Below are 26,290 nucleotides of genomic sequence, written 5' to 3'. Positions count from 1 at the left end.
TAAAATGTCAGCAGCCGTGGAGTGTGAAAGTGTGAATGCGAGGTGTGAGGGAGGACGGCATTTGGGACACAGGCTTTCACACCAGGCACCAGGCCCTCACACACACACACACACACACACACACACACACACACACACACACACACACACACACACACACACACACACACACACACACCAAAGAAACTCAGAGAACTTCATATGACAATACACAACAATAAGATTTCCCAGTGAGGGAACAGACTTCCCAGAGATGCACAACACATCAGTGACCGTCAGCCCATATTAGCAGATTTAGTTCATTATCAGCAAGAGTCTTTACTTGTGTTGACTAGAAGCAGATCACAGTTATTTTGTCCTCAGTTTAAGTAGTACTTGTTTTCTGTAATAAGTCTTTCCTGCTGCACAGTTTTGATTCCTGCATTCCCTTAAAACATGTAGCCTATTATTCTGCCAAAAAAATTATATATTTATCTAACGTAATTTAATGTAATATAATACAATATATAATATAATATGTGACCCTGGACCACAAAACCAGTCAAATTCTCAATGTTTCAAAATTGAGATTTCTACACCATCTGAAAGCTGAATAACTAAGCTTTCCATTGATGTATGGTTTTTATTTTTTTAATCTCTTTACATTATTAATTTGCAATTAAATCATGATAGTGCTACAAATATAATATGATTTTCTATGTGTGAGTGAATGTGATTGATGCCTCTATTACGGCTTAGCGGTGTGTTCAAAACCGAATGAAATAGATTCATGCACACTCCCTAAATTCCACTCGGACACAAACACACACCACACAAACACTTCAGCGATAGAGAGATCCCAAAATATTCCATGCTTCAGCAAAAAATAAAGCACGGCATAGAAAGGTGTCCTGCTGCTTTCCGCCTCCCCTTTCGGTTCCCTCCTTTCCTCTCTTCACTTTCTCTGTAAGTACACATATCTCAGGATGGGGTCTGGAGATTTATGAGCTCTAGTGAGACGAGGGCCTGAAAGCCCTCCCCGGCTCTGGATCTGCTTTGCCGCCTCCCTCGCGTCTTTTATTTCCATCCCTCCCTCTCTGGTTGCAGCGCTTTCTGCTCACATTACCCTCTGTTGAGTGATAAACATTGTCTGTGAGCAGTAAATTCAGTCTGAGCCTGACAGGCCTCCAATAAACCAGTCTATTCTCTCACTGCAAGGAGGCTTTGGTCTGGAGGCCCACAGGAAGGGAATGCAGACACACACACACACACACACACACACACAAATATCAAGATAAACAACTTAAGAGGGACTAGATACATGTGGCGTACATCATGCACATCAAAGGCACAAATAAGGAACAAACACAGGAGACATATTCATACACACTCGCACAAAGAAACAACGATCAAGCGTCTGATTAATAGAGACTAGCTGAAATCAACCAATGAACAAGCATTCAGTAAGCATCAATATACAATTAATGTTTACTAATCATACACGCAATGATTTCAGTTGTAAAGAGTGATTAAAAGGCACCAAATAAAAGCTAATTTCTTAAATGTGTCTTTATCTCTTTTTCATTGAACGTAATGGCATTGCTGTTCTGCTTCAGCTCGTTTTGATATCACCTTAAACCACAGCACACACACTTCTGCTGCTTTACTCAGGCATCTGGCTAACACTACAATGAGCGGTTAGATTACAGTTTGGAAAGCAAATTTATCCGGTAAAGGCAAGACCACCTGCTGCACGGTTAACAAGTGAAACTTCAAGTACCAGGCAGTAAGAAATCACACGTTTGAGAAGGAAATAGCAAGTATATGGTATTTGCAGGATGAATTCACTGTTTATGTGTGCAAATGATGTAGAAATATTTTTTAAGTTATATTTCCAAGTTGTGGTTGTACAAAGTATTATTTTCAACATTGTTGATATTTTAGGAATAGTAGTATACAGAAATATCCAACTCGATCTCACAGGAAAACACAATGATTTTACAAGGTTTGGTTACATATGAATTCATATTATGCGAAAAAAGTAAACATAAAGGCCTGCCCCTAAACATTACTGTCACTGGGGCATGAGACGATTGTGTGAAAACGTAGAAATGAGATTGTACAAATTCATGAATTAGCCACTACTTCACCAAAACCTTAATGAGTTATGAAAAGCCATGAGACTGTGTTACTGTTATTTAGCCATTTCATACAGGCACTTCATTCCTGTGTCTATCGACAGCATTTTTTAATAGGCTTCGATCCCCCACCCCCTTCTTTTAGTTAATACTGACTAATTATTGTGTAAAATTGTGTTCTTTGATTTAAATTCTCATTTGCTCTCATGAAACCGTATTATCTGCATTTTATAAGCTAATGGCCATCTTCTCTAAATATCAGCCACAGAAAAACAACGACACCGGTCCACCATTAGAATGAATCATGACACAGCATCGGACAAGTTCTTTTTCCTACAATGCTCTAAAAGATCTAATAAGTCGCCAAAGTTCTTATAACCCCAGAGAATGATGACTGAAATCAAACACTGTAGCTTTAAAAGCTAGCAGACTCTCCCAGGTCCAGCAACAGCACAAGCTCTGTGACGATTTACAGATGCACCCATAAACCTCCAGCCGATAATGGACCAGCTTCTTCTCATCTACTGATGGCAGCTGACAATTACAAACAGAGGCAATAAATCTGGGTGGTCACAGGTGTGCTCCAAACACACACAGGATGGCCCTGGCCTCTATGCATCTCACTAATTGCATGTTTTAAGCAGAGCTGTCTGCTGTGTCCATTTCCTTGATTGAAAGGGTGTTTATTGGCCACTCTCCACTGAAGTGCCCAGCACAGTCAGCTTCACCCTGGACCACAAAACCAGTCTTAAGTCACTGGGGTGTATTTGCAGCAATAGCTGAAAATACATTGTATGGGTGTAAATGATAGATTTTTTCTTTTATGCCAAAAATTATTAGAATATTATTTAAAGATCACATTCCATGTAAATATTTTGTAAATTTTCTACTGCAAATATATTAAAACTTTATTTTTGATTAGTAGTATAAATTGCTAAGAACTCAATTTGGACAACTTTAAAGGCGATTATCTCCCTTTTTTTATTTATTTAATTTTTTTTTTGCACCCTCAGATTGCAGATTTTCAAATAGTTGTATCTCTGCAAAATATCGTCCGATCCTAACCAACCATAAATCAATGAAAGCTTATTTATTCAGCTTTCAGATGATGTATACTAAATCTGATTTTTTTCAAAACTGACCATTATGACAGGTTTTGTGGTCCAGGGTCACATATGTAATATATGAAGCTTTAAAATGTTTCATAACACTACACTTTGCAATACACCAATAAGTAATAAATATTTATTTATTACTAATATAATATTTTTTTTCACAGCAGATCAATAGCATATGATCATTCAAAAATGTGCCCAGTGTTTACATAGTATTATATATAGTATACACACATATAATGTGTATGTGTGTATATATTATGTGTGTGTGTGTGTGTGTGTGTGTGTGTGTGTGTGTGTGTGTGTGTGTGTGTGAGATATGGAATGTACACACACACACACACACACACACACACACACACACACAAATACACAGAAATTATGAGGAAAACATTCAAATAAGAAATATTAAATAAAAAAAGTAAACATTAATTTTATGTATTATTATTTTGAGTAGTAGTAGTAGTAGTAGTAGTAGTACAGAAACAAAATAAAACTAAAAATATAGTGAAATTCATTATCAATCACAATGAATTTTTCATTCTCACCTTGTTAAAGGGACTACTATATCCAAACCTGCTGTATCAGCGCATCTGTTGCAACAGAAATCCTGCCTGCTACATTTCCATTGTGTGGGTGTGTGTGTGTGTGTGTGTGTTTGTGATATGGGATGTAGAGCGGGCAGAGGCTGTCACAGCTGGATTGGGAACATCTGTTAAGGCAGACTCAGAAATAACCTCTCACACACATACAAGCGTACGCTTCTGTGACCGTACTGTACACTACTGCCAGCTCTGTTCAGAGAGAAAAGAAGAAGTGAAAGAGGGACAAGAAGCATGAAAATGACACCTGGTTGTAATTTCTTCGGTTTGATGAATCAGGTCAACAGTAAACATAATGTGCGTAACAGTTTACGGGTTTCATCCTTGAGTCAAATAAAACCAGAAAACCAGAAAAATGTCCGATGAAAACACTCATATTTGTATGAATGAGTCTTTTCTATAATAACTTACAGGAATGCTGTGGTCCATATACGCCAGAATTACATGTGGAGGCTTCAGGCAGCTGAACGCAAATGTTGGGGCGTTTAATTACAGTGATCCTCTTCAATATGTGTGTTTATGTAACATAAAGGGTAATTAAAAAGCTATCAAACACTTACTAAAGAGCTGGTGGCAGTAGTGGTGGTTTTGGCCACAGTTGTGAGGACAAATGCTGATTATGTCACGGTCCCACAAACTCTCTTTTGTGGCGCATGCCGTTGATACAAGCTTGAATTCACTTCCTCGCATGTCAACGGTGGCTACTGAAAACCTTTAAAAGTCCATAAAAGTTTTCTGTGAAGAAGTCCGAGTAAACAAGCGCAGGAAATCAACACGTGCTAAATCATTCTATAAATCCACCCTCGGATGGGCCTATTAAATCGCTTAAGGAGTTAACGGCGGCAGGCGTCCCCCAGGGACCCTGATTTACGGGACATTGTGTGCATGTCTGTACGTGTGTGGCTGTTTGTATGTATAAACACTATGTATATGGCAGACTAGCTCCCCTCTTTCTGCACTAAAACGTACCCACATTGAGCTTCATCTATAAAACGAGTCCTTCACAGCTTAGCAATGGCCTTGTGAAGTCATTTATGGCTGAAAATGGGGAAATCGTATAAAAATGTCAACCTTCAAACAGTTTATGACTAAAACCAACACAGACTTTACACTGTAAATACATTTTGTTACTTTTTAATTTAAGAGAGCTCATAGGACAGACAATGTGTTCGAGACCAGAAACTGATGATTAAGAATTGGGGCGCTATCATACACCCCGTGTGTTTTGCTTGTTTCCACCTGACGTAATTGTTATTTTCACATCCTGCGCCACGTTGTTTAAATAGCAAACACGTTTGTGCCCATTTGTGCGCTCATGGGCGTGCTGGTCTGAAAATGAGGTGTGTTCAGGAGCATTGCTGGTGCGTTGCTATTTTGAGGAACTGAAATAGACTGCGCCATTGACCAACAAAAACCTGGTCTAAAGACTGCCGCAATATTTATTTATTTATTTATTTTTTATTTAAAGAGCGCATTAGTAATATGCGCTTGGGAGGGTGCATATTACAAATGCATACACTTTGCTTACTACACACACAGGGATGCACAGCAGCACACAAACATAAAAAAAAAATTAAAAATTAAGGATTAAAATATTATTATTATTATTATTATTATAAAAATGTTAAGATTATTATTGTTTACATAGATATAAAAATGCCTACATGTCATAATGGATAGTATTTGCATGTATCAGAATTACACGTATGGGATCTGTTCCCTCACTGGAGAAGTGTTCGGTTTTTTCCTCTTGTAAATTCCATTTAAACGGCGAATCCGCCAATGGCGCGAGCGCAACTGGCTTTTAAAGGGAATGGGAAATGAGACTCTGATTGGTTTAAGCCACGTTACGCCCAAAACACACCCATTACTCATTGAGAGAATAGGGACAACCCTTTTAGACCATAAGCTAGGTGCATTTTTCCCACAAAAAAAAAAAAAAAATAGGGACAACCCTTTTAGACCATGAGCTAGGTGCATTTTTCCCACAAAAAAAAAAAAAAACTAGCAAAAGTAGATTCAGACATGCTCTAAAAGCAATTGCGGCGTGCGCTTTAGACCATGCCCTTAGCTCTTTAAAATAGAGCCCTTTCCCTTTATAGAAGCATTCACCAGAGAAAGTTTTGAACATACAACATAGACAGCAAATCTGTGTGCAATAAAAATGGAGACTATTTGAGTAGAGGTATTGCAGTAGAAGCTAAGCTAACAATCAGCCATTCAGGCATGACGTGGGGCAAACAACATCTTTCTGGAATCAGTGAAATATTAGAACTAGGCCTAATAAGCACAAAACACACACAAAATAATGAAGCAATTCATTTGAATTAAATTGTTATTGTTAACTAAAAATACAGCTATTTGTTATTGTGAACAAATTACTAAAATTAAAATAAAAAAGTTAAATATATTTAAAAAAACTAATACAAATGACAAACACATCAAAAAAATGACTAAACGTAAAATGAATACAAAAAAATATAATATAATTCAAAACATGTATAAATACTACAATATCAAATACAAAAGAGTAAAATAACTCTGATTAGATTAGATTAATCGCTAATAAAATTAATTATTAAATTATAAGTAATGTAATCTGGGACTGCCTTCTCCATAAGAGATGCATGCAACGCAACCTTATGACCTGACCAAAACAAGTTCAGTTAACATGCTGAATAATTACGATTTTGGAACATTGCTTACATCTATGATGTCACAAAAATGTTACTTCTAAATGCAGCTCACTAAGTTTTGGAACAAAGCTTATTGTCCTACAGGCAAAAAGAATCTACTGAACTTACAAATTGAACTTGTGTCAATAGTCTTTTTTGGTCTGAATGTGCGCTGTTCATCTGCGCATGATATCCAAGATGGAAAATCGTTGTCAATTTTAAATCACTTCTAAAACGAGGCTCATTTTCTAATGACATCACATAGGTCATGTGGGCTGGCCTGGCTCCATTCTGCTAGAGAACACCCATTTATCATGGTCAAATCAATTCCTAAATTACAAAATCAAGTTCAGTCCTTCATTTTTTTTGGCCCTGAATATCCTGTTGCGCCATCAATCACATCGCATCACATTATGGAAGTAAAATGGGTCAGGAGCAAACTACAGGACTGAATCAATGAATCTTTGTTTTGACTCAATGAAGATGTGGATCATATACAAGCATACAAAAGCTTTTTTATAACTCTGAAGCCAAGCAACCTCAGCTGATCCTCTAATTATGAGCATTTTGAGTTATATTAAAACAGTGGGCCGGGTAACTAGACTGTGATGACATTTTCTCTGTGCGTACGAGTGAGAGTGTGCTTTTCACACTCCTACAGTACGCTACACTAATCAGATTTGACCTACACACACACACCTCCCTCTCAGTGCCAAGTGTTCGTGCTTGCCCTCATTTCCAGTGCAAGGACTTGCGAAGGTCGAGACTGAGTGAGAAATCAGAATAGGAGCAATAAAAGCAGTTACTTTAACAGGCTTTTAGCGACTTGGGAGTGCCATCCTTTTAACAGTGTCACCCTGAGGCCTCTCCCAAAGGCATGATAAGAGCCTCCCGCTCTCGAGGGAAGCACAGTGTCTCTCCCCTCCTGCACTAAATCTATCCATCCCACTCCATCATGATGGAAGGGTCCAAGGGTCCTCACAGTTAAATGTATCTAAGACTGTATGTAAAGGGTTTGTAGGAAAGATCCTCTGCAGCGCATTCGAACACATCTCACTGATCGTATAATAGCTCAGTTATTAAGATTTGATCTTCAGCTGGGTTTCATCAACTATGGCCACTTCTGGAGACAGAAGAATTCATTTTTTTTGTCATTTTCTGATCTGGCACGAATATTTGCACTACAGAATCCTTTCCATCACAAGATCTCCAACCTTAAATGATGTATAGTGGAAACGCCTATGTTCCATGTTATGACTATTACTATGTGGTAGAAATTACATTTTGAAATATTTAGGGAGAAAAATCTCACTTGTCCCTTGCTTTGCTAGAGCTAGTTTCCTAGCCATCATTTTATGCTTCCTAAAAACAAATTAAATAATATATTCAAATTTCACAAAATTACTAAAAATGTATCATAGAACCAAAAAAAAAAAAAAAACACACGGTACAAATTTGTATTGATATTGATTATTGAAGAAACCAATACTGAAGAAACACGCAATTGCCAGCACACACATGCATACTGTACATAAGGCAGAACAACACCCAATCCAAACAAACAGTTAACTAGGCTGCTGTCATTTAGCCAGGAAGCGAAAGAGAGAGAAAAGCAAGAAATTCAAGACCCAAAAGAGAGCTTCTTCTCTGAGAGGCCGCCTGACCCAGGGTGATTTAGGATGCCTGCAGGCTGCGTGGTCGCCACCCTGTCTGGGTGCCCCCTGCTGCACATTGTGTGGACACTGGGATCAGTTGATGAGCCAGCATGAGACGCGCCGCACGCGAGCAGCATATTGCTGTTGGTTCGAGCCAGTATTGCACTGCAATACACAACTACTGTCTGATGATCACAATATGCCAAGACACATTCTCATCAGCTTCGAACACATTTTCACATCGAGTAGAAAGAGAACTGTGGTTGACACTATGACACAAACCCAACGTAAAGGAAACTGCATTCTTGTTAGTTCTCAGAACATATGTGGTGGACTGACGTGTAAAGGCAACCATTTGTGGTTAATGTTAAATGGGTATAAGGTAAACTGGCATGCTGACAAGTAGGCGGAGCTTAGTCAGGGCTGTGGCCTTGAATGCAGTTAGCATGCATGCTTAGACATGATGCAGGGTCAAAGCCCATTTCCAGACACTGTTCCTTACTCTTTTCCCCTTCATATACTATACTAAAGTCTTTTCTATATTCAATGTTTCCAATGAAAAGTGAACAAAATAAATCTGAGGCCTAAGTTATATTAGCTTCTTAGCTATGACACAGTTCAACAAAAATAAAAGCTCTTAGAACTTAGACACTAAACAGTAACACTACTGTTCAAAAGTTTGGGGTAAGTATGTTTCAATAACAAACGCAGCATCGGTGGCCTATTAAAAACACTAAAAGATCTCGCCAACCCCAAACTTTTGAACAGTCTTCTGAAGCCACATGAGCTCACAATCTAGCCATTAGCCTTATGTTCAAAATAAAATATGGTGCCTTCAGATGTGTCAGGCTTGAGGATATTATGTGTCAGAAGTAAAAATGGTGCACCAGTCTGTTCCTGTTTTGGTCTGTTTCTCAAGCAAAGCTATTAAAAGGACTTAAACAGACTTGGAATAATAGCACATGAGTCACATAGACTTCTTTTTTTATTTTTGGCGCTTGTGTCCTTTATGGACCTTGACAGACAAGATCACAGCGATCTGTTATATGACAAAGAGCTTTCAGAAAGCTTTCATTGGTTCTCACTGAAGACATAAATCAATAGCATCATACAGGTTTGACATGAGAGCCAGGAAATGACTGAACTTTAACTTTTGGTTGAAATGATGCAGAATAGTCAGCCAACACTAATACTTGAATTGGCACAAATAAATAAACTTCAGCTGAATATCTGAATAACATCTACTCATGTTTATTAAAACTACTGATTGGGTCAAACAGATGCTTGCAGATCAGATCTGGACTGTGAAATGAATGAGTGCTGAAGCCAGGTGCAAGTAAACAACAGCAGAAATCAGACGGCTCAAAAACTGACAGAGATGAGCGAACTGTGACAGTGTGATTGTGAAGAGATCGCTCCATTGCTCTGGGCATCTAGAGACAATTCTCCCGGCTTCAAAGCTACTCGCTCTGCCGTTTCCTTATCCTGGCATCTGAAACACAGGTGCACTTGACAACATCTCTTACCAAAACATAGTGTAAATCTTTTTTTTTTTTTTTACCTTTTTGCAATTAATATTCAAACAACTGAACCAGCATTTCCGACACAAGCACCATAACCCGACATGTAGAGTACTAACCACTACGCCACAGCACTGACCAGTGTAGTTTAACATAACACTTTCTGTCTGCTTCATACGTCCATTTCACATTTACAGGATAAGCAATTCATCAAAGTTAATGCAAATTACTAGTCAAAACTAATTATTCTACTCACTTCCATAAGCAACTGAAGTGTGATTAAACATCATATATGAGTGAACTAGTGACATGGTGGCCCTGGTTGGAAGGTTAGGAGACATAAATATCACCCTGACAAGCCCGCAGGCTGAACGCCCAACCCAGGCACGCCCCAGATGCAGATCCATCATCCACACGGGCTGCACCCAGAAAAATCCACCGTGACGAGGAGTAGAAACAGCACGCTTGACAAACAACGGGGGTCTGCTCCTCACTGACAGGAGACAGGAATCCTGAAGACAACCTAAAGCTAAACGACACGGGCAGCCAGCGCCAGAGCTGACAGGCAGCATTTTCACACTTCCAGGAGCCAGAGAGGAACCAGAGGGACTCTCCTCACACACACAAGTGTGAGTGAACGACTGTAGCATGACATCCATCAAGATGCGTTCCAGACAGCTGCTGTAGGACAGACAGCTCTTGTATCGGCATCGGACTGCAAACCAGCACTCTGGTGAGCATCACAGAGCAGTGCCAGGCTTGGTGGGAGAAGCGGATCTCAGGTTTTTGATGCATCCGGTCACAAGGTCAAAGGTCACGTAGGAATTTTCATTATAATGATCATAATATTCATGCTCGACATGATTTCCCCAATAGGACAAGTCCCTTGATCATTGATTTGCATTGGTCTTTACAAAATGATCAATATCGACATTATTTTTTTTTGACAGAAACCCGTAATCCAATTATCTTTTGCATGTTATGGCTCATGATTGATATATAATTGATACTATAAATCGTTGTCAAATAAAAAGAAAGATAGGAAAAAAACGCCAAATAATAAAATAAATAGACTGTACTTGAATTTAGGCATTAAGACATTATAAAACTTGAAAGATATGTTATATTCAGTTTGAAATCTGCGATTGAAAATGTATGCAGTGTTCATTACAGGAAGGCCTCTGGACTGCTGGTTAGTCTTTGAAAAAGAGAGAGCTTAGTGAATTAAAAACAATGGATTAGAATGATTTATTCGGCTAATACAAAGGAGTTTGTGTGAGTGGTCTGAAACAGTTTACTGTCTCCTTCAGCTTGACATTAATAAAGGGTGGTTTACATTTTTTTTTTTTTTTTTTTTTTTTGGAGACACAAACCCAATGAACTAAGAAGTGAACTCCCTCACACACAGCTCTAGTATCATATATGAGCACAGCAACTCATATATCAGATATGTGCTCTTAAAGGGACAGCGCTCCTCAGGAGAGCTTTGCTATAATCTATCAGTTTTATAAGTGCTAGATATTTATCAAAATCAGAATAACAACAACAAAAAAAGAAAAAATAGCCAGAAACAAATAAATAAAAAAACAAACTGACAAATATCAGGTAATAAACATCCAATAACAATTACATACATTTCCAGTACTATTTAAAAACTTAAATAAACAACCAGCATTGACCAGAAAGTATCCATTCCTCCCAAAAAAACCCTCCTTCCAGGAGCAACAAGGGCATTGATTCGTGATGTCTTAGGGAAATCATATTAAGCTTACTAACATTGCTGTGAGCCTTTAGTAATGATATAAACTAAGATATAAGTACAGACATGGGGTGCGTTCACTGCTGAGAGGCACTCAACATTTTATGATACTTTAGTCATGCATCTAAAACATGAAAATGACTCAACACAACACAGCCACACTAGAAGGCTGAAGGTCACCTAAACATTAAGGGAAATGGAGCAGTGTGATAACGACAATTGTGTCGCATTAGTTAACTCATGCTGCTGCTGTTGCTTACTAAAGCCAATGAGACACAGCAGCAACAACAACACATTAAAAATTAATAAACCGAACCAAGGAGGGTCGCCTTCATTTCCCTGCAGAATGGAGCACAGTTGGCATGCTTTGAATATTTCTGTGCTTTCTCTTTCTGCAGGTACCCTGGAGGGGAGCAGGCAGGGGCTGTTGGTAGCTGATGCTAACCACTTTGTGGCATTAAACTGCGTTCTATATTTAACTCAAGTGGCGCTTGGGGGGAGCTGGTGGCAGAATAGAAGTTTGAATCGGGGGAAATTGAGAATCAAGGATTAGGGCTATACTAAAAAACACAGCTGCCCAAATTTGTTACAAGCTGTCGGAGGGACCCAGCAGACAACAGTACCTGGCAGGTCTGATCAGGAGAACACTTCATTAGCCTGCACTAGCCCTGCTACCACTGCTGGAGATACACAGTGTGACAGCACAAACTAGCACACATATCTACGTTTTTGACTCTACTAAAGCATAAAAAACCATAATATATTTGCAGATATTAAAGAAACATGCCAAGTTAACATACTTGTTTATCTGTAAAACAATGCTACAGTCAGTTATTCTCCTTTTCCGGGCCGGAACGTCACTCTCTGTTTTGGTTTGTGAAACACGCCCACTGCCAGTTTACCCAACTGTATTTCGGGTCCGTGTATCTTTTGGTCATTCGATTTTCTATTTAAAAATGAATAAAGATAAATGAGGAACGGTTTGATTTTCGTTTTTTCGTTTTGTTTAAGAAACGGAAAACGAAAATTTAGCTGGATTTTTCGTAATTTTGTTTGTGGGTAAAAAATGAGATTATGCTTTAATATTTGTTTGAATGTGTGGGCGGCGCTGAAACGCCCCTTTCATCCCTTCTGTACCGCACCAACAAGCGGCACCCGCAAGCTCAGTTCATTTTCACAAGAAGAGAAGCGGCAGACAGCAGAGTTTATTAATCCTGCGAATTCTTTGCTAGTGGTGCTGGCAAGCTTTATATATATATATATATATATATATATATATATATATATATATATATATATATATATATAAATATTTTTAGTTTCATTCATAAATAAATGACATACCAAGTAAATCTTAATTAGATTATTTAAAAAAAAAAATTAAATAAACAAATAAACATATATATTTATAATATATTTTATATCATATATATGTTATTACTATATTTGCCAGCTACCCACAGAGTTCTAGATTTTTTTCATGGGTGATAAATAAACTACCCAATATTACATTTACACATACACAATTGCACACATATTGCATGTTGTCTCTTAATTAATGAGGTCATACAAACTAGTGCCCAAAAACAAATTCGCCAGACACTAATGGAATTCACTTGAGTCTAGCAGACCTCAGAAGTGTTCAAAAAGAGCGGAGTCATTCATGTCATACTTCACTCACACTTTGTGAAATCTGGTCACTTGCTTTTTTAGTGTACAGAGCCTCTTGTGAGAGCTGAGTAATTCATAACTGCAGTATCATGAATAAACTTTGTACATAAAAGAGCATCAGACTTCGAATCACTTTCAGTCTTTATTGGGAGGACAGACGTCCACCTTTCAACTTTCTTTCTAGAAACCACACCGAAACACTCACATATCATGCCAGCTAAGCCCAAATCGGAGGTGAAAGTCTGCTATCTCTGCATAACTCCTAAACCTAATCACCGTACCTCCCAGCTGCTTGAATTCTGTGCCTGGCAGTTGACACATCATTACAGCACAGCAAGTGACAAGAAGCACCCCGGGGATTCCTTCTAGCGGCTGTTTAAGTCAAGTTAGGAGAGCTCGACAATAACAGGCACCTTCATATCCATCCATATTCTATATCCCACCTCCTGCGCAAGATGATAAACAAATGCTCCGCACACCATCGATTCGTGTTCTCTCATTTGGACCTCATGCAAATACACCGCCCAAAGCCAAACCAGCAAACTTATTTGGGTTTCACAGCGATACAGTCTCCTGACTAATAGGTTTACCAGAGGTAATCCCATGCAAACTTTTGCATCATCCTCAGGAAGCAAAATAATAACATTCCCACAACAACCCCCCCCAAACCCTATATCTCACATGGGGTGCCAAATTTTTGCTGCACGCCTTTCCTCGCCTGACAGTGTGCGGATTCTTTCCGCAAGTCAGCAGGTGTGTAATAATTAGCCCCCGAGAGCGTCAGAGGGTTGTCTGTCATATAGCACTATGCAGAGAGGCACATTAGTAGCTCCAGGCCCAAGAGGGAGCTGGCGCTGACTGCCTGCCAAAACCTCTGCCACGGCTGCATCAGTAGCTGACTCAAGACGCGCTCCCACCCACCGACTCGAAACATTATGTACCGTCATTTCAAGTGTGCAAAGTGGACGGGAATGTCTCCACAGATCACTTATCTCCTCTCGGCGGGGTTGACTGGAAAGCTACGATGGAGACATGGAATACTAGAAATCGTCCTGCTGTACGATTTACTCGTTATGGTCTCGCTTGGCAATATATTTACACTAATGCCGTAGTTTTGATGAACATCAGTAGCAATAATGGCATAAGTTTGGTTTCTTTACGTGCTTGAATCATATCAAACTGTGATTTTAGCATCATCACTCAAAATGGTGTTTTCTTTAAAGTCCCAATGAAATCAAAATCTACGTTTTTTGGCTTTAAGTATGAATATCTTAGCCTTGAGGTTATCTATAAAGTAGTGCGTAAATTCGCATTTACAAGATATTCAGAAGCATTCAAAACTTAGTCTATAACTTGCACCAGTATGTGACCATGGACCACAATACCAGTCATAATGGTCAATAAAAAATTAATAAAATTATATATATATTTTTTAAGACATCATCTGAAAGCTGAATAAATTGAGCATTCCATTGGCGCATGGTTTGTTAGTACAGGACAATATCTGGCCGAAATACAACTATTTGAATATCTGGAATCTTCTCAATATCAAAATACTGAGATAAATCACATTTAAAGTTGTCCATATAAAGTCCTTAGCAATGCATATTACTAATAAAAAATTAAGTTTTCATATATTTAACATTTATTTACCATCACCAATTTTAAAAAAATATATATATATCTTAATGGAGCATGATCTTTACTTAATATCTTAATGATTTTTTTTCATAAAAGAAAAATCTATCATTTTAACCCATGCTATGTATTTATGGCTATTGCTTCAAATAAACCTGTGCTACGTATGACTGCTTTTGTGATCACATACGGATCGACGATTTTGATGACATCACCCTGCACTTCAGCTTCTCATCAAACTTTCTGTCCAATCAAATGCTCTCTAGAATCCGAAGTGTCCCGCCCCCTTCATTATAAACAAATGCTGAAGCTGCATCTGAACTCGATCACTTGTTCCCAGAGTTAGTGTTTGACGTACAGTGAATGGTATGTAGTGCACTATATAGTGGATCGGGATTGAGCTCTAAAGCTCTGGCCCAAGTTGTGCTATAAACAAAATACTATTGGCTATTTAAAAAGGGGGGCAGGGCTGCTTGATATGTCCTGAACCTGTCTTCCAGTTTAAGTTGAAATTCCGTCACCACACAGGAAAAAACACTGCTTGTTTCAAGGCACTTCAGTGAACCTTTAATAGTAGAAGCAAAAATAGAATTGGGCTAATTTCCATGAACCAGTTCAAAGTGTCATTTTTTAATTTGGTGATTTGCGTCATTACTCCAATTGTAACTCCAACTCCTGTCTTGCTTAGACAGATAGTCCCGCCCCAAATTCACACTATCAGTTGAGCCAGCGTTACTTTGGGCTGGTTATAGGATACACAAAATAAAAAAAAGCACCACAAACCCACAATGTTTGCATTTGTGTCTGTGGAAACAGCCTTTGACTTACTTAAGCTTGACATAAATATCAAAATAGATCTCATCGTGCCTGTCCAGACTATGAAAAATCTTGTGATTTTTGCGATATACTGCCCAGCTAGGCTATTGCTAACAAGCTATAAAGAAAGCATGCTTTTTCATGTTTCATTCAATAATCATCAAGTGCTCGCATGCAAATGCTCATGCACAAACAGACCCGAGCTAACACACACAGGTCTAGTTCACATCAGGACGTTCATAACCCCAGGCACTGTGGGCAGCCCAGGAACATTCCGGTGGTTTTTGCACCTCAAAGTGCAGAACAGGCCAAACAACAGATAGCAGAGATATAACCTGAATAAACCAATGAGATCTGACACATCAAGGCCTTATGAAACGGCAGGATCATATGTATGGGCTATAATCAAATTCAATGCATGTTTGGCGGAGCAGAGCTTGAAGTTGAGCATTAAAATATATGACAGATCACAAGCACCAATGAACCAAAACTTCAGAGGGATTTTAAATAGTCAGTCACTCTAACATATTGATTTAAAGTGTATTTCATACATTTATGCACACACAAGCTATGCTGAAATAGATTTTCAAAAGAAACGTCGAGACAAATTCCAAAGTTCTGAAAGCGAAACTCTCTCCAATGATTGGTTTTATAAAATGGTCTCATCGTGGTTGTTCAAAAATGTAAAACTGGGCTTTAACAGTATTTAATCAGTGGGTGATTTGTAAAGTAAACATATAAATAGCAGCCACCATATTGTCAAGAACAGATTTACATCACTTAATTAAGCTGTGGCCAGTGCATATGTAAAAGACCAATCACAAAAAGTTCAATCTTAAAGGGACAGAACACCAAAAATAAATTTCTGTCATCATACGGAATATTTGATTTGATAGCTGTGTAATCTATTCATTATAGAATCACAGTTTCCACAAAAATATTAAGCATCACAACTTTTTCAACACTGATAATAATGAGGATTTTTTTTTTCTTGAGCAGCAGTTGATTTCTGCAGAATCATGTGACGCTCAAGACTGGTGTAATGATGCAAAATAATTCAGCTTTGATTTCACAGAAATAAGATACATTTCAAAATTTATTATATAGACAACATCAAATAAAATAAACACAACCTTGGTGAACATTAAATAATTCCCTAAAAAAGATTTAAAAAAATCTCATTGACTCAACTTTTGAGAGGTAATGCATACAGCGCTATATTTTTCCATCCTTTCTTGTTAGTCCCTGTCACTGCGGCATAAAATAGCAAAAAGATAATAATAATTGTGCAACTGTGAGATTATGTTTAAAATAGAAAGTCACAATTGTAATACAGGCACATATTGCCTCCATTCTATGAACTACAGTCTGAAGAAAATTAACTATATATAAAAAAGACATCAATTTCATTTTGCGATGAGCTGTTTCTTTAAGGATTTAACTGTGCTGTGCATGATAAGCCTCAGGTAACAAGTGTTTATTTAGTACGTACTTCTTGTACTTTTCCCAATAGACCACTATGTGCCATTCTTTATATGTGTGTCACACCTGAAATCATTGGTTGATAGCGAGATGCAGAAACTTCCCACCAGAAAAGAAGGGTACTCACTTGCAGGAGACGGAGTGCTGTATCCACTGACAGGAAGTCCTGGAAGCGTAGGAGGGGAGAGCCCTCCTAGCATATGAGGAAAGAAGTAAGGGTAGTGCGACATCGGGAAGCCCCCTAAATGGTTGCCCAGACCTCCGGGGTTGCCGTTTCCAGACATGGCACGCTCAGATACAGCACTGAGTCCCAGACCTCTGTGAAGGCTATCCGTGATGCCGGATGTCTACTTTCCCATCATGAGCTACTTTTGGTAATCCAACTAGGAGAGCTTTGTCTGCGGTTGTCCGCGCGGGTGCTTGCTACTGTGGCTTGAGACAGATTGGTGATCCAGGGTGCATATGAGTGGTTAAGACTCCATTCGATCACAGTGTATGGCTCACAGGTGTAGCACTCTTTGTTTTGGTGTTATGTAACTCTCTGGATTCAATCCCACAGTTCTCTTGCTGAGGCAGTATATTCTAGTTACTCTACACAAGGGCCTGCTCTCAGGCGACGTGACGCAAGAGGAAATGAGAAGCAGTGCTCCGGAAGGGTCAAACCTGTCCGAGCGGGTCAGTCCGACACGGTAACCTAGGAAAGACAGAAAAAGAGTGGACAGGATCAGACAAGAGGACATTGTTTAGTTGTCAGATGTGTTTGTGTGTGTGCACTTCAAATAATCCTCCTGTAAACAGCTGTGACCAGTATATAGATATATCGGCCAAGTCAGTGGATAAAACTCTCTCTTTTTTTCGCTTAGCCAATAATGTTAATGCATAATCTACTTTTTTTCATTGAATTAATTTTGCTGTCATTATATCACACATGCTTTTCCAAATCTTTCAGTAATTCCTTAAGAGCACATACTGTGGATTAAAATAATTTAGGTAATTCCTAAATGAACATGTATAAAGAACATCACATTATTTCATCAAAAATATAATAAAAACAACAATATAGTGATATATCATTACAATTTAAAATAACTGTTTTCAATGTGAATATTAAATATTATTGTATTTTAAAATATAATTTTTAAAGCAGCCATTACTCCAGTCTTTAGTTTCAGACGATCCTTCAGAAACAATTTGAACGCACTGCTCAAGAAACATTTCTTGTTAATATCCAAGTGGAGAACTGCTGCTATAATATTTTTATTAAAAAAAAAATTTGGGAAATAAGTTGAAAGTTCAAAAGAACAGCATTTATTTGAAATAATATTTTGTAACAATACATGTCTTTACTGCTACTTTTGATCAATTGAAATCATCCTTTCTGGAAGAAAAAAAAAACTGACTCCAAACTTTTGGACGATTATGTATTTGCTCTTTCAGTACATAAATTAATATTATTAAGTTAATGTAATTTATAAACCAATTAATGTCATTTTAAGTCAATGGGATCTAAAGAGTTCACAGTACCATATTGTTGTAGTATCATCACAGTTGTGTTGACTTACACTAATGCTTTCACATGAAGGTATCAACCTTTCAGTTGACTGTGAACATCATTTACTTTTATCTAAAAATAAAAAAATTAAGAAAAATTGGCCATGCTTTCTAGATATCGCTATCAGTACTGCCAATTGAAAACCCTGTAACCCGTATTATAGACTGTCATACACCACAGATCACACTCAGATAAGATACGATGACTGCTGAACTCTGGTTCTTTGTAATCATAGGAATGTGTTCTCCATTCTTACGCTTTCGCTGACAGAAATCTGGAACATCACCTTACATCCAGTTTGACATCGAACCTCAGACAGAGTGTAAATAAACTGAGGAATTGGAGCAAGACAGAGGGAAAGACTGCATTTGAAGACTCAGGGCTGTTCTTGACAGCGTGGGAAAATGCTGCCAAGGTCTTCCCCAGTGAGCTTGTTAACTGTAGAGCTCCCTCAGGAACACGGAGCAGGATCTTCACACAGACCGTCTGTCAGAAACCCTCATTAACACTGTCTATCTGGGCACAACCTGCATGAACTGTGAGGTGGAGGAGGAAAAACACTGTTTGAAGACCCTGTGATGTGCACTATATCTGTAATGAGTCTGTCTGTCTGCAAGCCTGTGGTGCTTCTTCACCGTCCCAGCATCCATCTATCCTTACCTTCTAATCCATTTGTATTACCGTAGCTCGCGTCTTTCTGCTCGTCTCCACCCATCCATTCTCCAGACTACACAACAGATACGAAATACCGCACAGATAAATCTAATTCAAATATCCTACCATATGGAATATGGATTATGAATTTCCCAGAAGGCATGCAGAGCATCATGGGGGTAGCGCTCAAAGCGGGAATGAGAAACTAAGAGAAAAAGCAGAAAAAAAACAAGGCAGCAAGAGGGAGAGATCAAAGCTGAAAAAGAGTAAGTGAAGACACCTTATTGTGCTGCACACGGCTCTCAAATCTCACTCATACATTATTAAACGGCGTACTAAGTAGGTTAAACCCCACTGGTCCCCTTTACATAGCAATGAACTCACTAATTCAAACTAATTCAATGCCACAGAGTGTGTGAGAAAGAGAGATTAGAGGAGTGTATCTGTGTGAAAGACAGACAGGAATAAAGAAACCAAGATGGAAAAAGAGAAAAAAAGAGATGTGCAATGTTTCCATAAGATGGTTAAATCGGTTTGAGGCATCACCTCACTAGAATTTATTTGATTCATGACAAGACACAAGTATATTTAGCTTTTAGTCTCAAAATAACATTCATCTTTAGCAGATTTAACTTTTTCTTGAATTAAATTGTGCCATTGCAATTAAAAAAAAATTATGGTTAGTGCCTGTGAAGTAAACGAAAGCCATTTACTTTCAAATATTAAAAAAAATGATTTATTCATTTAATGTATTTATAAACAAACAAACAAACAAACAAAGCTCAATTTATTTATTTTATTTGTTGAAAGAAAGATATTTAGTCATCTGACAGAAAGAGCATACAGTTTAATAGTGATTAATAGTTTGGGGTCAGTAAAAATAAATTAATACTTTCATTAAATTAAGTGATGGTAATGGCATTTATAGTTTTACAAAAGGTTTCTGCTTCAAATAAATTATTATTCTTTCCATTCATCAAAGAATAAAAAAAAAAAGAAAAAAAAGACTCAGTTTCCACAAAAATATTAAGCAGAATTATTGATAATAATAAGAAATGTTTCTTGAGCAGCAAATCAGTATTGGGTCACAGGAGTAAATTAATAATAATAAAAACAAATTCCCTTAAAATACATTCACTTAGGAAACAGTTATTTTAAATCGTAATATTACCCAATATTATCGATCGCTATAAGGGGCATAGACACTCATATACACAAATAATCTGACAATGAAAGTAAGTGTGGGCGAAGGCACACTGGTTCCCATGCAAGACATACACGCAAGACTAGAAGGTGACGCACAGCTCAGCAAAAACACTGACAAGCACACACTCAGAGTGAGAAACTCCTGTTTTACACCAAAACATCAGAAGTGCCCTCTCTTTATGCTCCCAAAACACTCTGTATACACACGCTGCACAATAACAATCAAACATAATGAGTATAATTTGGTGTATGTAATGTATTCTGTATGTTTGTTTATGCAGTTCACAGACAAAATAATTATATATTTCATAAAGTGCGTGCGTGCATTCATAAATTGTCATATGACTAAAAACTGACCATGAACTTTAAGTTTTTTTTGTGTGTATGTGTGTGTGTGTGACAAATGCCCTTTAGAAAGAGATATAATCTCCTCTGACTAATTGAGCAAACTTAAAAAAACTAGTCAAAAATTCACCATTACTAATTACTAAACCACATGCTATCTATCTAACACTCCCAATCCCTGTATTACTCATTTCCTTCACAGTTTTGTGTTGTTAAAAGTTTAGGAATGAAAAGGAGTAGTTATTTTATTGAATATTTAAAAACAGTTTTATGATCTAAGATTTATTAACCATTTCACAATCAGATTTTATGCTTTCATGATCCACTAAACAAAAGGCTTATGTCAATCACCCATTTGTAAAGAAGGAAATGTCATTAGAAATCTCTGCAGTCAGAGATTAATCATCTTTCTAAATATGGGTGCATGCAGTGCAAGCTCAGATTTATGCACATCATTCATCATGCATGCTCTTCAGCAATGTGCTTTCATCTTATACATGCCTTAACCAGCACTCAAATGAATCAAATCTAGTGACATTTGTATTCTATTAAAACATGCTGGTTGCTTGTCTCTTTGACCATGGAAACTATTTTTGAATGACAACAGGGGACAGAAATGGCATATCTTGAGGCAATGATGAGAATAGAGATACTGAGTCTGTGTGTGAGAGAACAGAAGATCTGGCAGACTGAGGGAAATGTGCAATAACAAAAGGTCAAGGTTCGTGGCCTAGGATTCAGGAACCTTGACCTTTGCTATTTCAGCATAACTGGGAGAGACATGTGGACCTACTTTAAGAGCTCACACACACACACACAGTTTCCTTTTCACTTTCCGCCGTTGCCTGTGGCATCGGTCCATGTCTCACATATTTGCAGTAATGAATGACTGAAATGTCAGAGCCAGTAAAACCAACATTTTGTAGCAGTGCTACAGACTGCAACTGTCGACAGTATTTATTGCACATTATCGTCCCACACTATATCCCTAATCATAAGCATTACCCATAAAATATACACACACTGTACACTGTAAAGAATAGCTAGAATTTGATCGCAAGTCTAGTGAACGGTTTTGTAGAATTTGATGTTTCTCCATTCAAAGAGATAGCAGTTGCACTTGGATGCCCAAGAGGCGTTTCAAAGATGGCCGCTGAGTCACATGACTTGTCTTAAAAGGACTTCGGTTGAACATAAAAGAAGATGAAAGCAAACTAATTTGACACGACCAGAAATAATTGGTTAAGTTGGATTTATAACACTGTTCCAGAACAGTTCAACTCAAATAATCAGACGTGTGCTGTGCATTTTATGGAGGACTGTTTCCTGATCCTGGAAGAGAAGACTACAGTGCTGTCTGTTTTGACTCACAGACTGTAAGTACATTTACATATTTAAAGGATTTGTCACTGATGATTTAAACAGAAGTTTTGAGCAGTGTAGAGTAGCACTTGTTGTTTGTTGTTTCTCCGATCACAAATGCAGACATGGTTTTATGTTTATGCATCGTGATGCAATGCAATGAGTAAAAAGACAATATAAGTCATTATAATCAGTAATTATGTCCCCATTGGATGCAACAAATGCCTCGATTGTAATGGGTTTTATTGGTTTTTGGTAGCATTATTTGTTAGAACACCGGGACACGCATCACAGTATATTAAGAGGAGTCACACGCTTGAGGTTTTCAGCCAATCACAACACACTGGATAGCTGACCAATCAGAGCACACCTCTCTTTTCAGGACGACAGAACGTCTCAGAAAGGCAGGGCATAGAGGAGCAACAACAATGTGCAGTATGGAAAATAATGTATTTTTTTTAACCTTAAACCGCATAAACACATTTCATTACACCAAATAATGTTCAATGTAATCATATGATACCTTTACTATTTTTGTGGGAAATGTGATTTATTTTTTTCATATCATATAATTTCTTTCTTTTTTTAAATTTTTTTTTTCATTTATCGGTATAGACATAGCTTAATAATTATTAGCCATAACTTAGGTATCAGGACTAGGGATGCACCAAAATGAAAATTCTGGGCTGAAACCAAAAAACCCAAACCCATACTGAAAATGCTTTGTAATAATGATTTATTATTTCATAACGTTATTTTGTAAGACTTTTCAATTTAACTCAATTTAAAATGACACTAAATATAAAAAACAAAAGCAAATAAAACAACCGCAAGTAACATAATACAATGACCAAAAAATTAATTAATATTAAATAACAATATATTATTTTCATTCAGTTCTATGCAAAAAAATCAGATATAACAGTTTTATTCATTTTATTTATTTATTTTTTGCCTAAAGAATGCATAGTCCTACAAAGCTATTATATTATCAGAGCTTGAGATATGCGCGGTATATTTTTCTGGCCGTTTTTTCTTTGGGGTTAAAACTGAAAATGCCACTTTCGCTGATAATCTTGGGCGTCCCTGTTTGGCACATCTCCAAAAGCACTTATTCAGTTGAGCACGCCTTGGCACCATGTATTCAAACATTAAATTGTTACAGTCATCTCAAATCTTTCTAGGGTTTCAAAGTATCACTGATATATACTTTGCAATAATAATAATTGCGCTCACACACACACACACAGTAACATACAATATCTGGACCAACTGCTCTCTTGCTACAAACAAACCAAAACCACTGGGGAAGAAACCGCCCGTATTAAACATTCCCTAATCTGACCGACATCCACTTCACATACTAATATAGATATGAGAACTCGCTCAATACATGTATTGCAACTGCACAGTCAGATGCAAAACTGTGTTTGAGGGGAGAAATATTAGAGTTAAAGAGGCCATGTCTACCAGCACCACTCTTAGATAAAGCACACACACACACAGACCCAGAGAGAGAGAGAGAGAGAGAACCGTAAAACACAATTTCCTCTCTGAAATAGAAGGTTGTTTTTGCTTCAATATCTTTTTGTTAAAGATGTCTCTGTTCATTAGCATTAGCCATTAGAGCGCCACGAGGGGGGGGGGGGGGGGGGGTTGGGGGGGGACAGAGAACGAGAGAGATGATGAAAGTCCATAGCCCAGTAATGGGCTCTATTTCCCCTTCCTCTCGTCCATTAAGACAGCCAAATGAAATGAAAGGAAATGAATTGAGACTGCAGACATGTGGTAAAGGAGACAAGTGGGAGAGAGGGAGGGTTCGAGAGCGAGGGAAGAGAATAGTTTCAAAGGTCATTACTATAGGTATGAGATGAGCAGAGGTAATAAATCTAGGCACTAAACGAGGACTATCACCTTTATGAGAGAGCGAGAGCTAAATGCATGTGAACATCATGCATATAGAGTGCACAAGGGAGCGTTTCAATTAGATAGGAAGAAAGGCTTGATCTATAGATACACACATGATCGCTATTCACTACACACATTTGCAGCCAGCATGTGCGTATTCCTTACAAAAACATGTCACACCATGATTTTTGGACACTTCCATGATGCCAATTCGGGATGCAACAAAATTAATATTCTGTCTAGAACAGATAAGGCGATAATTTTTGTTCTTAAATATTATACCAGATATTACCCTTTTTTATTATTTTGTCTAAATAAATAAATAAATGAATAAAAAATAAAACAGTTATAGGCCTATAATTTGGTATCATTATTACATGACTGGATTTATACAAACACATGAGCCAGTAATTATGCTCATGTTATAGCTGATAACCGATAAAAAGTAGGTTTTAAAATAGAATACTGTTTTGTCAAAATAAAATAAAATAAAACAGAATAAAATAAAATATTCCTTATTATAGCAATACTATAATATTCCTATAAGTTCCTTCTAAATACTGCAGTATCATTTCATGGACATTTTTCATAGCATGTTTAATCAACAAATGTTTCAGACAAATGGTTCTAGAGACATGGATGGTGGAATAAAAACGGCTTGAGAACCCGAGGTACAAGACAACAGAGAAGCACGTCGCTCAAGTGGAGCTCAAGAATGAACTCTACTTTTATGAAATGAAGCATCTACACACAAGCAGAAACACACACACACCTGGTATTTGAGAAAAGGTTACTGGCGGGATGTTGTGTGTGTTTTATCCGCGGGTGGTCAGTAAGATTAATAGCATCCATCAAAGATAAGAATGTGTCCCAAATGCCAAAGCTCCTGTTGTTATGGTACATATTTACCAGAGGAATGAAGATCTATATATGCTATAATGAAGACACACACTTTAAACTCATACAACTAGTATACATTTTTTGTTTAATGTAATAGGTGGTTGTATGTTTCAGGAGAGAGTATATAAATCCATTATATACGACAAGAGAGAAGTGATGGATTAAACAGGACAAAAACATAGTGGATAATTGAAAGAAAATACACTTTTTTTGGCATGGTCATTGGAACATACATTGCAGCATCAGAAAGAGCCTAATTATAAATGTTTGTGTAGATCAAAGGAAGTGAGATATATAGAAAGAGACTATACATGCTTAACTTGGCAGAATAAGATGATACATCGGCTGTTGAGTATGTAAACTGATTCTATATGATTCTATGGTAACCAAAAATTTTGTCTTTACACACTGTTTCTGTCTCTTAAGCCCATTTTTCTGTGATCTCCCAGCTAGACTGTTTCCTAGAGACCCAAGGGTGTCCTCTTGTTACTAGGTGATCGTTTTTAAAGGTCTTTCCATTTGTGTCCATCAAGAACACTGTGTTGACATCTCTTTTTTTGCTTTTTCTGTTCTTACAGAGTCAGCAATCGCACACATAATCCTATTACTGAGGGGCTTGAAAATCAGGCCACCAGGACACAGAAAATGAGAGAGAGAGAAACTGGCTACAAGAAGGCATGCTGAGCTCTTATTGCACACAGAATGAGGCACAAACCAAATTCTTGACCTCATGCCCTAACTACACAAATGATCACCTTCCTCATTTTGCAAACCAGCAGAATATGTTCAACCTAAAATGAATCTAATACACAGAGGTGCCTTCATCTATCAAAATAAATCCTAAGGAAGTGCAAACCATGCTGCATGAACCAAGCTGCAGTTCCCTGCCGCACGCGCGGAGCCGTCTGAAGCGGTTCACTCAAATCAAAGCAAATCTGCAAAGGCTATTGGTTTGCTAGCAATGAAGATCGTTATTAGATGAAGACCACGTGTGCGGTCTACAGTTCGACAGGTATTAGTTAGGCTACATTCGATTATAGTACACGATACCACTATGACATTAGTTTGTTGTACGTGTAATTTATAACAGAGGGGAGCCAAGTTGAATGCAGTTTCCAAACGACATAAAATAGGAGATTTATATTTTCTATATTTGATACCATCACACCAGCGTGAGAACTCAGTGACTCATATCATCAGCTGCTAAATTCAGATCTGCGTTCGCTGGCTGGTGGTGAGCTAGAGATAGACGCGTTTTTTAAAGCACTGCACATTATAACCAATCACACACGATTCTGTTGAGCTTATGAATG

General features: G+C 37.7%; 1 protein-coding gene across 2 annotated transcripts in view; it reads right to left on the bottom strand.

Moving 5' to 3' along the window:
• rarab (retinoic acid receptor, alpha b) overlaps nucleotides 1–26,290 on the bottom strand; it is a 107,522-nt gene that overhangs the window by 48,489 nt on the left and 32,743 nt on the right. For both annotated transcript variants that reach the window (XM_052553323.1, XM_052553324.1), the window contains exon 3: nucleotides 17,178–17,744. In XM_052553323.1, coding sequence (XP_052409283.1) covers nucleotides 17,178–17,334 — 157 coding nt within the window. In that variant the 5' untranslated portion in view covers nucleotides 17,335–17,744. The remainder of the gene's footprint in view (nucleotides 1–17,177; nucleotides 17,745–26,290) is intronic.

The sequence above is a fragment of the Carassius gibelio genome, chromosome B3 (assembly GCF_023724105.1).
Source record: "Carassius gibelio isolate Cgi1373 ecotype wild population from Czech Republic chromosome B3, carGib1.2-hapl.c, whole genome shotgun sequence".
Lineage (NCBI taxonomy): Eukaryota > Metazoa > Chordata > Actinopteri > Cypriniformes > Cyprinidae > Carassius > Carassius gibelio.
Note: the sequence above shows the minus strand (reverse complement) of the source record. Positions and strands in the feature narration are given on the sequence as shown.